The 14,452-nt window shown below is 35.6% G+C and overlaps 1 protein-coding gene and 1 non-coding gene across 2 annotated transcripts in view; one reads left to right on the forward strand and one right to left on the reverse strand.

Moving 5' to 3' along the window:
• Positions 1-10,022, forward strand: part of CUNH14orf39 (chromosome unknown C14orf39 homolog) — a 46,460-nt gene extending 36,438 nt beyond the window's left edge. Inside the window, exons 13-18 of the mRNA XM_008839583.1 lie at positions 487-548; positions 1,224-1,402; positions 3,912-3,917; positions 4,183-4,321; positions 4,934-4,991; positions 9,808-10,022. Coding sequence (XP_008837805.1) covers positions 487-548; positions 1,224-1,402; positions 3,912-3,917; positions 4,183-4,321; positions 4,934-4,991; positions 9,808-10,022 — 659 coding nt within the window. The remainder of the gene's footprint in view (positions 1-486; positions 549-1,223; positions 1,403-3,911; positions 3,918-4,182; positions 4,322-4,933; positions 4,992-9,807) is intronic.
• LOC115071440 lies at positions 2,315-2,421 on the reverse strand. The gene has a single exon (XR_003850528.1). It is a non-coding gene; the product is annotated as a U6 spliceosomal RNA (small nuclear RNA).
• Positions 10,023-14,452: the final 4,430 nt, after the last annotated feature.

Below are 14,452 nucleotides of genomic sequence, written 5' to 3' on the forward strand. Positions count from 1 at the left end.
ACAACATCAGGAATAAGGAGAAAATTCTATCTCTATACAGTAATATGGAGGAATCTCACAAACATGCTAAACAAAAAAGCAAAGCATAAGAGCGCATATATTAAGTTTCTTCATGACATTTTAAAAAGAAAAAATAAGATATTTAGGTGATAAAACTTATGAAATTATTATCATCAAAGGCAAGGATAGGAATTACTTTTAAAGAAAAGGACATGGGAAAATGAGAACTTTTGGAGTGTTCCTGATGTTGTTTCTTTATCTGGGTGATGGTTACATGGTGTTCTCTTATAATTTTGATAAACTGTTACTATTTTATTTTGTTCTCTTTATTTTTATTTGACTCTTTGTATTTATTTGGCAAAACTATATGAAATTGTCATTTTTATGTTAAGCAGATATTGGCAATTTCATACAGTTAATGTAGCATGTTTAATTTCATAATAAAATTGCATAAATGAAAGTAGTTCACTCTTATATAACAAACAGATGCTGAGTGTGGAGATAAAGGAGCAGTAAGACAACTAAAAGAATCAAAGTGTATTCCACAAGTAAGTCAAATGTTGGATTTCTAATTTCTAAGCAAAACATCTGAATTTAAAAAGATTCTGTAGCCCATTGTGGTGGCTCAGGCCTTTAATCCCAGTACTTGATAGGCAGAGGTAGGCAGATCTTTGCATTCAAGGCCAGCCTGGTCTATATACATGTAGGCCAGCTGGGGCTACAAAATGAGACCATCTCAAAAAACAAACAAACAAAAATTTCTGTGTTCATTTTAATTTCAGATTTAGTACAATGAGGATTCTTTATATGAGATGCTACTGGGTTAGAAGTCAGCTTTCTAAGAAGTTAGAAATTCTATTTTTCAGAATGAAGGCACAGAAGTTTACATAAAGAAATACAAAAAGTTGTCATTCATAAATGATGACACGTTGAGAACAAAACTAAATCATAATCGAAGAAAATAATTTTGTTTGGTAAGATTGAATAACTTGCTATGATGATTCAAGACCATTGGTTGCCATGAAAGTATCTTGATAGTATTTTTGTATAGTGGAAAGATTTAATGATGATAGATGTAGACAAAGCTTCTTATTTTACTTATTTTATCTAGGAATTGAAAGCAGGTTAATATGGTATATTCTACTTTATGCATTACATTTGTATTATTTTATTAATACAATAACATACATTGTTAAAAGTTTTCTGTTACTTTGCATTCACAGACCATATATATACAACACTTTGGAAAGTCAATAGAAGATAATAGTGGTGAAGTAGAAGAAGGAGCTGATAAATTTTCACCAACTCCTACAACTCCTTTGTTTTTAAGAACTCCTGAAGCTGTGAAGACACCTGAATCTCTGCAAAAAGTGCAGTACCCTAAAAGCCCCTTACTTGAAATGTAAGATTTTTATTAATCATTGTAATTGAATTGTTTATACATTAAGTTATTTAAATAATTTATTGGAATAGTAAAGTGCCTTCTTAGCTAGAACTTGGAAAGATTTTGTTATGAAGTATTTCAGTCATGAAAACAAGGGAGACACTAGTATAAGCTTTCATGTTACCCATGAGCCTGTTTGAACAATTACTGGTTTGCATTCTTGTTTCATCGATTTTCCTCCCTGTTTCTCCTGTACCAGTCAGTTGAAGATGACATAGATCCTGAATATTTATCCAGTGCACAGTATATAGGTTTAAGATTTTACAAAGGATAAAAACTTGCAAAACTTAAAATGCCAAGCAAAAGAACTATTTTCACAGGTGGTAGATTGTAGATTTATAATTGAGTAATGTTCTAGAAGACATTTTCCATATGTTGTGTCTGAATCAAAAATTCCAATTCTGTCTAAGGCATAATTGCTTATAATATTAATATGTTGGAAACCAACCTGATTTAGAGTGTTCAAGCAAGAAAATAGTGCTGCATTTCACTTTTGGGTTCAGTCAATCTCTTAACAGTAAACTCTGAGGTTCCTCTGAGACATAGGTCAGATTTTCCCTCATCAATATCTCTCTCAACTGTGCTGTAGGCCGGTATTTTAAATAGCTAGTAAGAGTTTTATATGTGAATGTCCTGCATTTGACTCAAACATGATGTATTCAAAGTAGAACTCATCATCAAATCCTGAAATTGTGAAAGAGTGTCATATCATATACTAAAAACTATCTGTGGATAAGAAAATTATGATCTGCAAAATTGTGTGATTCATTTATGGTCAGAGAGATAGCTATAGTTATAAATGAATCATAAAACTTTGCAGATCATAATATATATTAACTACACACACAAAACACATGCATATATTTCTTTTTTATTATGGAATGCTTCATTAATTGGCACGTCATCCTAATTCAGGGACCATGCTAATCTTTTCTGTATTGTTCCAGTTTTAGTGTATATGCTGTCAAAGTGAGCACTCCTTGTTTTTTATGGTTTCTTTTTTCTTTCTTTCTTTCTTTCCTTTTTTTTTTTTTTTTGAGATGGGCTCTCTCTGTAGCCTCAGCTGGCCTGGAACTTGATATGTAGACCAGGATGGCCTCAGTCTCACAGAGATCTGCCTGCCTGTCTCTGCCTCCTGAATGCTGGCATTAAAGGCGTGCATCATTACACCCAGCCACATTATATTTTTAAAACAGTTTGTAGAGTGCTTTGTGTAAGCCACTGTTCTTGGGCACTTTATACTGTTCATTTTATATTCAGTCAACTATGTGAATTATTGGTACACTATTATTTTTATTTTATAGATGAGGAAACATAATCATGGGTGATATATGACTAGTCAGTTGTGGCATTTCTAAGCCACATTAAAATTACATTTGAATAAGAAACAACCTGACTCTTAGCATTTGTTTTAAGGTCAAGAGTGGACCCGAAATGCCAAGCACATGTTCCTTCAGATGTCTCTTGGAACTGTGCTCTTGAGCCCGGTTTCACTCACCTTTTACTGAAACAGTATCTCTAGCATGAATTGAGGGAGTAGAAGCTAGATCCTACCCTGACCTTATCAGAAAAATTTTCCCTTTGATCCCTGGGCCTAGAATAGCACACACACACACACACGCACACACACACACACACGCACACGCACACGCACACGCACACACACACACACACAAATTACAAACAGATTTCTCAATTTTTTTCACTGTTTGCAATGAGAAAAGCATGGCACTTTCAGCACTTTGATATATTAATCATGCAAGCCCACATTCATTCACTATCTTGGGTGCAGGGCAAGGTGGGAGCCTGAGGGATTAACATCAGGTACTCAGATCAAAAGAGGGGCAGATGATTCAGTAAGCTTGTTTACATTGTAAACAATAACTTTTTGGTTACAAAATTAGGTAAAACTCTTTAGTCCAGATTACGTCCATATTGTAAAAGTCATTCCTACAATCGGTGTTGAGATTTCAAGCCCACACCATTCTGGCTCTGTATTATATACTATCTTGTGTAGTTGTAATTATTTATTCCAAATAATTTATAATTTACCTCCCTTATGCAATACTGTAATGACTGAATTCTCATTAAAACACATGTTATGACTGACTTTCAAGATCTTGAAAACAGTGTCAGGTTAAGAGCTTAGAAATTTTTTTTCTAAATTTCAACTATAGCATTCACTTTTGGGGTTTTTGTTTTGTTTTATGTTTTGTTTTGTTTTGTTTTTGAGACTGGGTGTTCCTGTAGCCACAGCTGACCTAGAACTCACTATATAGACCAGGCACCCTCAATCTCACAGAAACTGCTGGCTTCTGCCTCCCAAGTGCTGGGATTAAAGGCACGCACCACCACACTCAGTTCACAACTCTTATGCAAATCATTTACCTGTTCTATACCTCGTATTTCTTTTTACTATCAAACAAAAGTGACAGTAGCAGTACCTGTTTCGTTAAGTCATTGTGAGAAATAGGTAATTAACACTTAACAGAAGTACCTAGAATAGTGCCTGACAACATATTTTCATAAGTGTTCGCAGTTATCCTCGAATTGATTTTTCTACATTATTCTCCACCAAAACCATCCTTTCTCCATGAATTTGTCAGTATGAAAACTATTCCCTACCTTTCTCTAATTTGTACTGATACGCCATTGCTTTTGATGCTTATCAGTCTGCATTGTTTAATAATAAATTTGTAACATTTTGGTGATTTAAAAAAAAAATCTCTCTGTAACAGACATAGAAATGTAGTACCTCAAGGACAAAAACAAAAGGATTCTCCTGGATTTTCATTTCTTACAAGTCATACTTCGGTATCACCTGGACTGAATTTATTTGGTTCTTCTGTATCCGATGTGGACACCATACCAGATCAGGTAAAGTGAGAAGCTAATGTTTTATTTCTAACGACTATACACTGGAGCTTAGGTAAGTTTAGTTCTTCAGTCAAACTTTAGTTCTTTAGTCAATTTTAGCTCTTTAGTGAAACTTTCTTGGAACAGAATGCTAACAGGAAGCTTTAGGAAAATATTGAATATTGATTAGGCTAAGGATGTAGCATGACTGTGCAGTTCTTGCCTAGTGTGCTTGAGTTCCACCTTCAGAATGGAAAGATGTTCTGAGTATTGATAGTATAGCAAAGTTCTCTGCTATCTTTTTATTTTTAAGTTCAGATGACCTAGATTCATATTTATTCATTAATTTATTTATATTTATCAATCAGTCTTGGGGCTGGAGAGATGGTTCGGCAGTTAAGAACAGTTGCTGCCTTTCTAGAGGATCTGAGCTAGGTTTCCAGCACCCGTGTCAAGCAGCTCATAACCACCTGAACCCAGCACAAAGAGAGAATGCTTCTTAAGTCCTATAGTTTGGTATTATGAAAGTTGCTTTTATGTCTACCCTAATTTTATATACTAAAAGCACCAGACTCTAGTGTCAAATATATTAAATATACTGTTCTATTGATTTCACAAGTAATTATTTTCCAGTTTAATGAACAGTACTCTGTGGCAGATCTAAATCCACCCTCATCACAAGAAGAAATTGGTAAGTTATTAAAGTTTACTACATATAAAAACGTGTTAAATTTCCTTCTCAGTATTTGGTTTATCTTTAATTGATTTTTTGACATTTGGTTTATTCATTTAAAAAAATCACTTGTTAAAGAGCCTCATTATCATAGTAACTAGTGCCTCAGTCTCATCACACACACGCACGCATGCACGCATGTGCAGTCATCATTATTTCTATATGCCTAACTGATCTGCTCTCCTTTCGCTTCCTACCATCCTCCCTCCCTCCCTCTTTCTTTCTTCTTTCATCAGGTTAGCTTCTCTCACCACTCTGTCAACACTTGCTTCCTCCAGGGTTACTGACTTCTTAGTTATCAAACATGAGTATGTTGCATTTGTTACCATATTTAGTCTTTTTGTAGTATTTGATATGGTTAATTAGTCCCATCTTCTTTTTGGAAATTTGGATCTCCTCCTATCTCTCTGATGCATACTTCTTATTTGGTCATCTTTCTTCTTTTATTATTTGATTAGTTATTTCATTCAACATATTTTAGGTATATGTATTATATTTGGTGTCAGATACTGCTTTTAGCTTTGGTGACAGAACAGTAGACAAGAATGAAAGATCCTCAGCAGGTTTGTGCTCTGTTGTGAGAGACAGAAGATAGACAAATAAATCAGTGTATAGTACATTAGTGCAGTAAATAGTTTTATCTGCTTGAAGTGGTAATTAGATTCATGTTATAATTTAAAATCTAATGTTATATTCACTTTGTAGAAGGATGCAACATAAGAGGTGACAGCAAGTATAGCATCTTTTGTCTCATTGATAGGCCCACCAACTACCCAAGTAAGGTCCTGGGTTGGATCCTCAGCACTAGATAAACAATTAAGAAATAAAGTATTCTATTTTCAAAACCTGTCATTTACTTATATTAACCTAAGACTAGGGCTGGAGGTATGGCTCAGTGATAGAGTGCTTGTCTGTAGTATTCCTGAGGCCCTGGATCAGATTCCTAGCACAGCATTCATCCTTCCACCCATCCATCCATCCATCCATCCATCCATCCATCCATCCATCCATCCAGTCTATTGATTTGATTATAACAATATGCAAAATATTAATAGGCAAGCCAGGCATGGTAGTGTATGCCTTTAATTCCAGCACTCAGGAAGCAGAGGCAGTAGGATCTCCATGAGCTCAAGGCCAGCCTGGCCTACATATTGAGACCCTGTCTCAAAAAAAATTTTAAAAATACTAGGCAAAGTATATTGTGCTAAAGATAATACCAGCTTTACAATCTTACAGTGATCAGGATAGATTTAAATTTTAGATGATAAAAATTTAATGAATGCCTGCAGTTGGTAGATGCATTCATTAAACACATAAAAATTTCAAAATCTGGGGCTGGAGAGATGGCTCAGCAGTTAAGAACATTAGTTGTTCTTGCAGAAGACCCAGGTTCGAATCCCAGCACCCACATGGCCGCTAACAACTGTCCGTAACTCCAGTTCCAGGGGCTCCAACAGCATCTTCTGTCCTCTGTGGGCATCGCACGACACGGGTGCACTTACCTACATACAGGTAATACATGTATACACATAAAATAAAAATAATAAATAAAAAATATTTTTTAAAAATTTAAAATCTGTATATCTATCCTACTGACTTACAGATTCATGAATACAGTTTCTTACTTTACTTTCAATTAGATATCTTTAAAGAGGCTTTTCAATAAAACACTGAAAGGCTAAACCTCTAGGTGGCCTCAGTCTCAAAGTAACTTTTAACCACCAAATTTCAGTAAATGGCAGCTCCATTTTTAAAGTCACTGATGTCAAACCTTGGCATCATTCTTGTTCCTACCTCTCAGTCCTTACACCCACTCCATAAGCAAATTCTTCCATCACTACCTCCAGAAAATTTCATAAGCCAAATCAGATGTTCTCATTCCTGCTACCACTCACAGCCATCATCAGTTTCCACATGTCTTAATTTACCAGAGTGCTCGTCTCTCTACATTCGCCTTGTTTCAATAGTCTGCTCTCCATAGAGCAATCCATAGTTATCCTTTCAGTGCCTGTCAGATCATTTCAGCCCTTTGTTCAAAAAACCTGCAGTGGCTTTCCTATTTTACTCAGAAGAAAATCCAAAAATGTTAATGGTCCACAGGTTGCACATAATTTCTTTCTTCAAAACCCTCATTTAATCTTTCTGCATTATTCTCCTTCCTCAGTCCATTTCAATCATACAATTTATTTGCTGTTCACTGAGCATGCTGGGTATGTTTCCATGTCAAGACCTTTCTCCCTTTGCCTAAAATACTTTTTGCAGTAGCTACTATCCCCATCTTCTCTGTCTCTGTTCAAATGTCTTTAATTGATGTATTCCCTAATGCCCTTGTAGCACAGCAACCATCTTCCAAGCCCAGGCACTTCATAGTCTTTTTACTCACATTTATTTTCCTTTTCTAAGAATTTTAACAATAAGGGTTAATTCAAGGCTGGGTTGATGCTGGCCCACTTGGAAGAATGACTTAAGAGTCGCACAACACTGTTTTCTTGGAAAATACAGTATTAAGGGTTATTGCAGTGTCATCTTAGTAGATCTTTACAGCTTCTCCGCTCGCCACACTTTGCAGCTTGATCGTCTTTATGCAGAGTGTTGATTATGTCAGCTATTCCAGTCATACACCTAAGTGGCTCTCATTGACTGTCATTCTAGCCTCCTACTTTTCTATCCTAACTCCAATATAACTTTGAAACCTTAAAAAAAAATAACCTGTTCTTTGGTCAGATTGAAGAAGTCAGCATATCTCAAATATGCCCAAACTTTATACCTGCTTATTTCTTGCAACTTCCAACTTTTTCATCTTTCTAGACCAGCTTCTCATCCAAAAAATCCTGTATTTCTACCTCCTACCTTCCATTCCCCAAAGATCTCTCCTTCACTTTTCTAAATCTCTTTTTTTAAAAAAAATTTATTTATTATTTTTAATTTATGTGTATGAGTGTTATGCCTGCATGTAAGTAAGTGCACCCATGTCGTGCAGTGCCCACTGAGGACAGAAGAGGCTTTCGGATCCCCTGGAACTGGAGTTACGGACAGTTGTTAGCTGCCATGTGGGTGCTGGAATTGGAACCTGGCTCTTCTGCAAAAACAGTCAGTGTTCTTAACTGCTGAGCCATCTCTCCAGCCTTGAATGTCTCTTTTTTATATATTTATATTCTACATAATGTGATTGGGTATTCATGAATACATACAAGATATCCTCTAAATCACAAGTTATTTGAATACAAAGACCTGTTTATCTTTGAATTCCTCAGAACACCTAGAATATGACCTTACACAGTAGTACATTTTTATTTGTAAAGAGAATAGAAATTTTATGAAGACTTCATAGGAACTTCTTTCAAAATTAAAAGAAGTAAAATTCATTCATATACATGGAGATTCAAGGTTTCTTTCTGGGTGTATTTTTCTCCATTTAAGTCTATGGCTATGTAATGAAGTTAGAAGAATAAAATGAGAATGCCAGTGTCAACCAAACAGTTCATCCAACCAGCCAGCTAGTCATTTTACTGCTGGTTGGCTCAGCTCTATTTAGAGTAAAATAATATATGTTAGAAATGCATAAAAATTTCAAAGTGGCACAAAGAAGACATTTTTGGTTTAGGGCACTAACCAGTTTTGTATGGAAAAAAATACGCATATTTAAAGACCAGAAAGAGATGGTGGGGAGGGGGAGGGGAGAGGGGGAGGAGGAGGAGGGAGAGGGGAGGAGGGAGAGGGGAAAGCTGGGTATTGTGGCTTAGTCCCAGTACTCAAAAAGACCGAAAGAGAAAAAGGAAAAAAAAAAAGGAAGAAAAAATATGCATGTTTAAGATACTTATTTAAAAATAAGCCTTTGTATTACTATAGATTTTAAATAGTTGAATAATTGTTGATTTTAAAGACATTGGAAAATGTTTTTATTCTTAAAGTTTTAAGTTATGAATAATGAATGAAAATTGACATTTTTTTTCTCATGCAATTCTTGGATTCATCAAGCAAATTCTGTACATAAAGTTTTATATGTAAAGCTCATAAATTTTCTTTTTCTTTCAAACTATGGAACTTTGTACTAATATGTCAATTTTTTTGAAGAATTCCATAAGCATATATTGTAGTTGCTCAGTAAGTAATAGCTGGGTAAGTTTGACTTTCAATAAAAATCTTCTCTTTTTCCATTGCTATGGTGATAGGTACAAGAGATTTTTACTTAATCATTGCTGAACAATAGGCTTTTCTCCCTTTGGTTATTGCTACTTCTAGACTCCTGTTCCAGACATTCTATATTCTTTCCTGAGTAATTCTTAAAAAGCAGTTTAAGATCTGTGCTTGAAAATGCTTAATGGTTTCCTGTTACCTATTCAAGTCTAGATTCTATAGTAAGACATTCAACAGTCTTTCCAAGTTCTATTTAATATATCTTCATTATTTTTCAGTCCCCTGCCAGGTTGACTGGGTTTGTGTTATCCTATTATTTCCTGTGCATGCCTATTTTTGGACCTGTGCGCTATTCTCTTCATTTGAGATGTTTTGTCTCACTTTCTGTTATGTATACTTGTTCTTCAAATACTTGAATTCAGATTAGTTGTAAGTAGGACATAAATTTAAGTGTATTTTACCCCTCCATAGCACCGAGGAGAATGCCTTGCATATATGAGAAGCACATTTAAATATTTTCTAAATAGATAAATGATTCAGTGTTACTCTATTGTATGCTGTATTTCCTAATCCAATAGACTATATAAGTTTCACATAACAATGAATAGTATGATATTGTAATATCTATCTTCTTCAGGAAACTTATTTGGGAAATCACAAGGAGAAGACGCCTTTACATTTTCTTTTTCATCAGATGCTTCAACTCGTATATTTGGAGCTGGAAAAGATTATTTTAGCTTTCCATTTTCTTTTGAACAGGATGAAAATATAATACCTTCCTCTTCCTTAAAAGATTTTTCATCCCCCTCACAAAATAAAACACAATTTTCCTTTTTTGGAACTAATTGTTAATTTTTTGAACTATTTAGTGTTCTGCAATTATCTAGACTATATGCATATGTCTATATTATTATTGGAAATGTAAAGATTTTTGTTACTTAATAATGCATTATTTTACTTATGTAAAGTTATTCAGATATTAATATTTTTATTTGTATAATTAACCATTTATTTTGATTTTGTAAGCCATGTCACACAGACCTCTTATTTAAAGAGACTTCAATACTTTTTCCATTGATCTTTATTGTAATAGTAATTCACATCTTCCTAGAGCTTGTTTCATTTGGGTAATATTTTATTTTGATAAGAACAAGAATTCCTTCAAACCATATAAAGACCTTTTAATGATAACTGTGTAGAATTCATGCAGAATTTATACTTTAACAATTAAAAATTCTTTTTAAAGCTTCACTTATGCTTCACTGTTGTAGGATGCAGAATGGTATTCTAATAATAATTTACAAGAATTTATGTTTTTGAAAATAAAAGTGTATTATTTTCTTCTAAATGCAAAAATGGTAAAATTTGAATTTTATCAATTATATTAATATATCTTTAATGTTAGAAGAAAATTATAATGTAAAAGACTAATACCTGAAAATTGTATTGTTCTGTTAGTGGTAGTCCTGGTTCTTGGTTAAACTTTTTTTGAAGAATAAAAAAATTTTGTTTTCCATCTTCAACAAGCAACATTTCATACTTACATTTTCATATTTATATCTGTATTTTTGCATTTCATTTCATGTTTGTATTTTGTGTTTACATTTTATGTTGTATATTTGTCAATCAATTAGATATAACTTAAATTAGGATATTTAAATTTTGATGAGATTGTGTCAACATATTACTCAATATCTTTGTATTTTGTGCTTTTTAAATTGAGTTATCAATAATAGAGAATATGACTCTATATTTTTATGTGTAGTTGCTGACAAATTTTTAAACCTCCTTTTCCATATCTGATCAAACTGCTAAGAAAGTCAATTGCTTCCTCCTTGCTACCAGCAGGAAGTTTAGATTTAAAAAAAAAAAAAAACTCTATTGTTTTTATTTTATGTGTATGAGTGTATTCCCTACATGTGTGTAAGTGCACCCATGTTGTGCAATGCCCTCAAAGGTCAGAAGAAGGCATCAGATCCCCTGGAACTGGAGTTACAGGCAGTTGTTAGCTGCCATGTGGGTGCTGTGAGCCAAACCAGAATCCTCTGCAGGAGCAGCCAGTGCTCTTAACAGCTGAGCCATCGCTCCAGCCCCACCAGCAGGAAGTTTAAAGTACATACTGGAACTCTCACCAACTCAAATGCTTACTTAAGCCATTTTAAGATAGTGACCATTTTCTCCCCAGAAATCCTTGTTCTGTGTAAAGAAAATCTTTTCTTATGATATTTTGGTGCATGTGTGTGGGCTTATCAGTCTCAACATGCAAACCAGAACTTGAGTGAGGGTCTCTATTGCTTCTTCAGAGTATTAATGTGTCACAATTGTATTAAATTAAGCTTTTCCAAAGACTTTAGAAAGCTGATCTAACTAATGATAGAATTTAAGACAACTTTATACCATATTAAAAGAACTTAACCTTCAAATGGTTGAAAGATGAAAAGGAATTCTAGTTTAAAAGAGGGAAAAGGGGACATGTGCAAATATGATCAGTATATAGATGAAAGTGTCATAAACCATTTTGTATAATTTATATACACTAAAAAATCTAGGGTTTTTGTTCTTTATCAGATGTTTATGATGCCATGGATTTCATACACTAAAGATATTGATTGTGTATGAGAAAGAAAAGAGTTGAATTAGATTGTTATTTTAAGAGACTCAAACTTGTCTTGGCCTTAAGTAAGTAGCCCGAGTTTGATCCCCAGATCCCACGTAAAACAAACAAAAAAACAAATTAAAAAAAAGCTTGGTGGCTCATGTTTGTAATCCCAGCAGTGGGGAGACAGAGACAGGTGGATCTCTAGGCCTCACTGATTAGCCAGCCTAGCATAATGGGCAGGCTCCTGTCTCAAAACCAAAGTTGATAGCATCTGAGGAACAGCATTCAAAGTTGATCTCTGGCCTTCACATGTGTGTGTATACACGTGCACATATACACATGAATATATGGACATGCAGAAAGCAGAGGAATGACCAAGGAAATTAAATTGGTAATGCAGTCAATTTAGGGACAAATCAATGAAAAGGCAGTTGAAATTGTCCAGGTGTGTGATGATAATTGTTTTGCTCTGTGATTTAATACTACTGACACCTAAAATTAGAAAATATATCTTATTTGGGGACTGGAGAGATGGCTCAGTGGTTAAGAGCACTAGCTGTTCTTGCAGAGGACCTGAGTTTGAGTCCCAAAACCCACATGGTGGCTGACAACTGTCTGAAACTCCAGTTCCAGGGTATCCAACACCCTCTTCTGACCTCCATGGGCATTGCATGACATGGGTACACTTATATACATACAGAAAATACACTCATACACATAAAAATAATAAAAAATTTTAAAGATGTTTTAAACAAAAAGAAAATATATCTTATTTTTAAAAAATACATTTGATTGAACACCATTTGGGGTAAGGTAAAAAGGAGACAGGAACTACCTTTTGGGGGATTGTGTTTAAGTATCATAGGTCATTCAGTAGTGGGAGCATAAGATAAAAAACCCACAAATGCTGGCAAGGATGTGAAGAAAGGGGAACTCTTTATCCTCTGCTGGTGGCAGTGCAAATTGGTGCAGCCACTGTGGAAATCTGTGGAGAGTTCTCAAAAAGCTAGAAATTGATCTACTATATGATCCAACCATACCACTCCTGGGCATGTACCCAAAAGACTACCTACTACAGAGATACCTGATCATCCATGTTCATTGCTGTCCTTGTCATAATAACTAGAAACTGGAAACAACCTAGATGTCCAACAACTGTTGATGGATAATGAAGGTGTGGAATATGTATACTGTTGCGGGTTCTCTTTAGCCCAGCTGTGAAGTCCCTAACCTGGATCGGGTCCCCTGCCGATTAGGGGGCAAGAGGCGTGGAGCCACAACACACAGACCCTGGGAGTCGGGTAGAAGTAAGCACTAGGCGAGGTGCTGCAGGCTCATTTAATGCAGGAGGAGGCAGGCCTTATATTTCCCTTTTCTCCGCCCCCAAGTCCCTGTAGTCAGCGAATCCTTTTCTGATTGGTCCGCACCACACAGTCTGTCAGCAGCCACTGGGCTTGGGAGCAGGGTACAGAGGCGTGGGCTCCTTTTGGAGGGCTATTTGCAGACCAAGAAGTGAAGTGAATTCGTGCTGAATCCCAGGGCTCTGGGTCCGCGCCATCTTTGGAGGCCTCCTGCTACACTACACAATGGAATTTTATTCAGCTCTTTAAAAATCAGAAATTATGAAATTTGCAGGTAAATGGATGAAACTGGGAGCAATCATCCTGAGTGAGGGAACCCAGATCCAGAAAATCAAATTGTATCTTCTTTCTCATAACTGGATGATAGCTTTGAATCCTAGATATGCTTGCTTCAATTTGAAAATCCAGAGAAGTCAGGAAAGTAACAAATGGCCATGGAGGTATGGGGGGAAGCTTCCTGAGAAGGGTGGTAGAATGTAGTGATATAAAGAGAGATGAAAATGATAAAGTAGGAACGGTTAAATGGGGTGGGGGAATGGGAGGGCAGGCAGAGGAAGGAAGATGGGCAGGGATAATCAGCATTAAAGGCTTTTAGAAAAAGCCATATGGATACTTACCACTGTAGGAGCTTCTTAAAATATATATATACACATATAAAGAGAGATTAAACAGATTTACCTTATAACAGGGGGACATTGCCCCTGTTAGACACCATAGGCTAACAAAATAAAACTCCAATACTAGGAACAGACTCCCTCTCTTAAAGTTGTTGACCAGGGGTCCATAGACCCTCAGACACTACTAGTCATTGCCTCTATTCTTGGTTACCCACCAGAAGTTCTTGGTAAGACCCTATTGCTGAAGATACTACATGCATGAACTGTAGAACAAATAAGGAGAAATCAAGCTGGTACTGACTTCAAAGCCTCATTTCTACTGACTAGTTTTCATAGTGCTGGAAGGCACTATGCATGCTACTGAAAAGAAGAGTTTTCTGGATGCAACATGGCAATTACACACAACCCACAGTGGTTGTGACAGCATATACAAGACTTGCACAGGCCCAAACCAGACAAAAATCCCACTATAGAGTGGGGAGCTGGGCAGGAAGCCCCAGTATGATGTGAGGAACTATTGGCTATTGGTAGCTGCTGTAAGAGGATACATCAGTTTACTCTAAGGCTGTGACTCTGGGTAGGTTGATCAGGCTCCAGGGGATGAACTCACACTCAAGAGTATTTGAGGAATGCAAATTAGACTCCATAGGCCTTTAAAAAAGAAAAAATATAAAAGAGGACATGAAGTCAAAGGGGGAAGCAGAG

This window comes from Nannospalax galili, unplaced genomic scaffold (assembly GCF_000622305.1).
Source record: "Nannospalax galili isolate Female #2095 unplaced genomic scaffold, S.galili_v1.0 scaffold336, whole genome shotgun sequence".
Lineage (NCBI taxonomy): Eukaryota > Metazoa > Chordata > Mammalia > Rodentia > Spalacidae > Nannospalax > Nannospalax galili.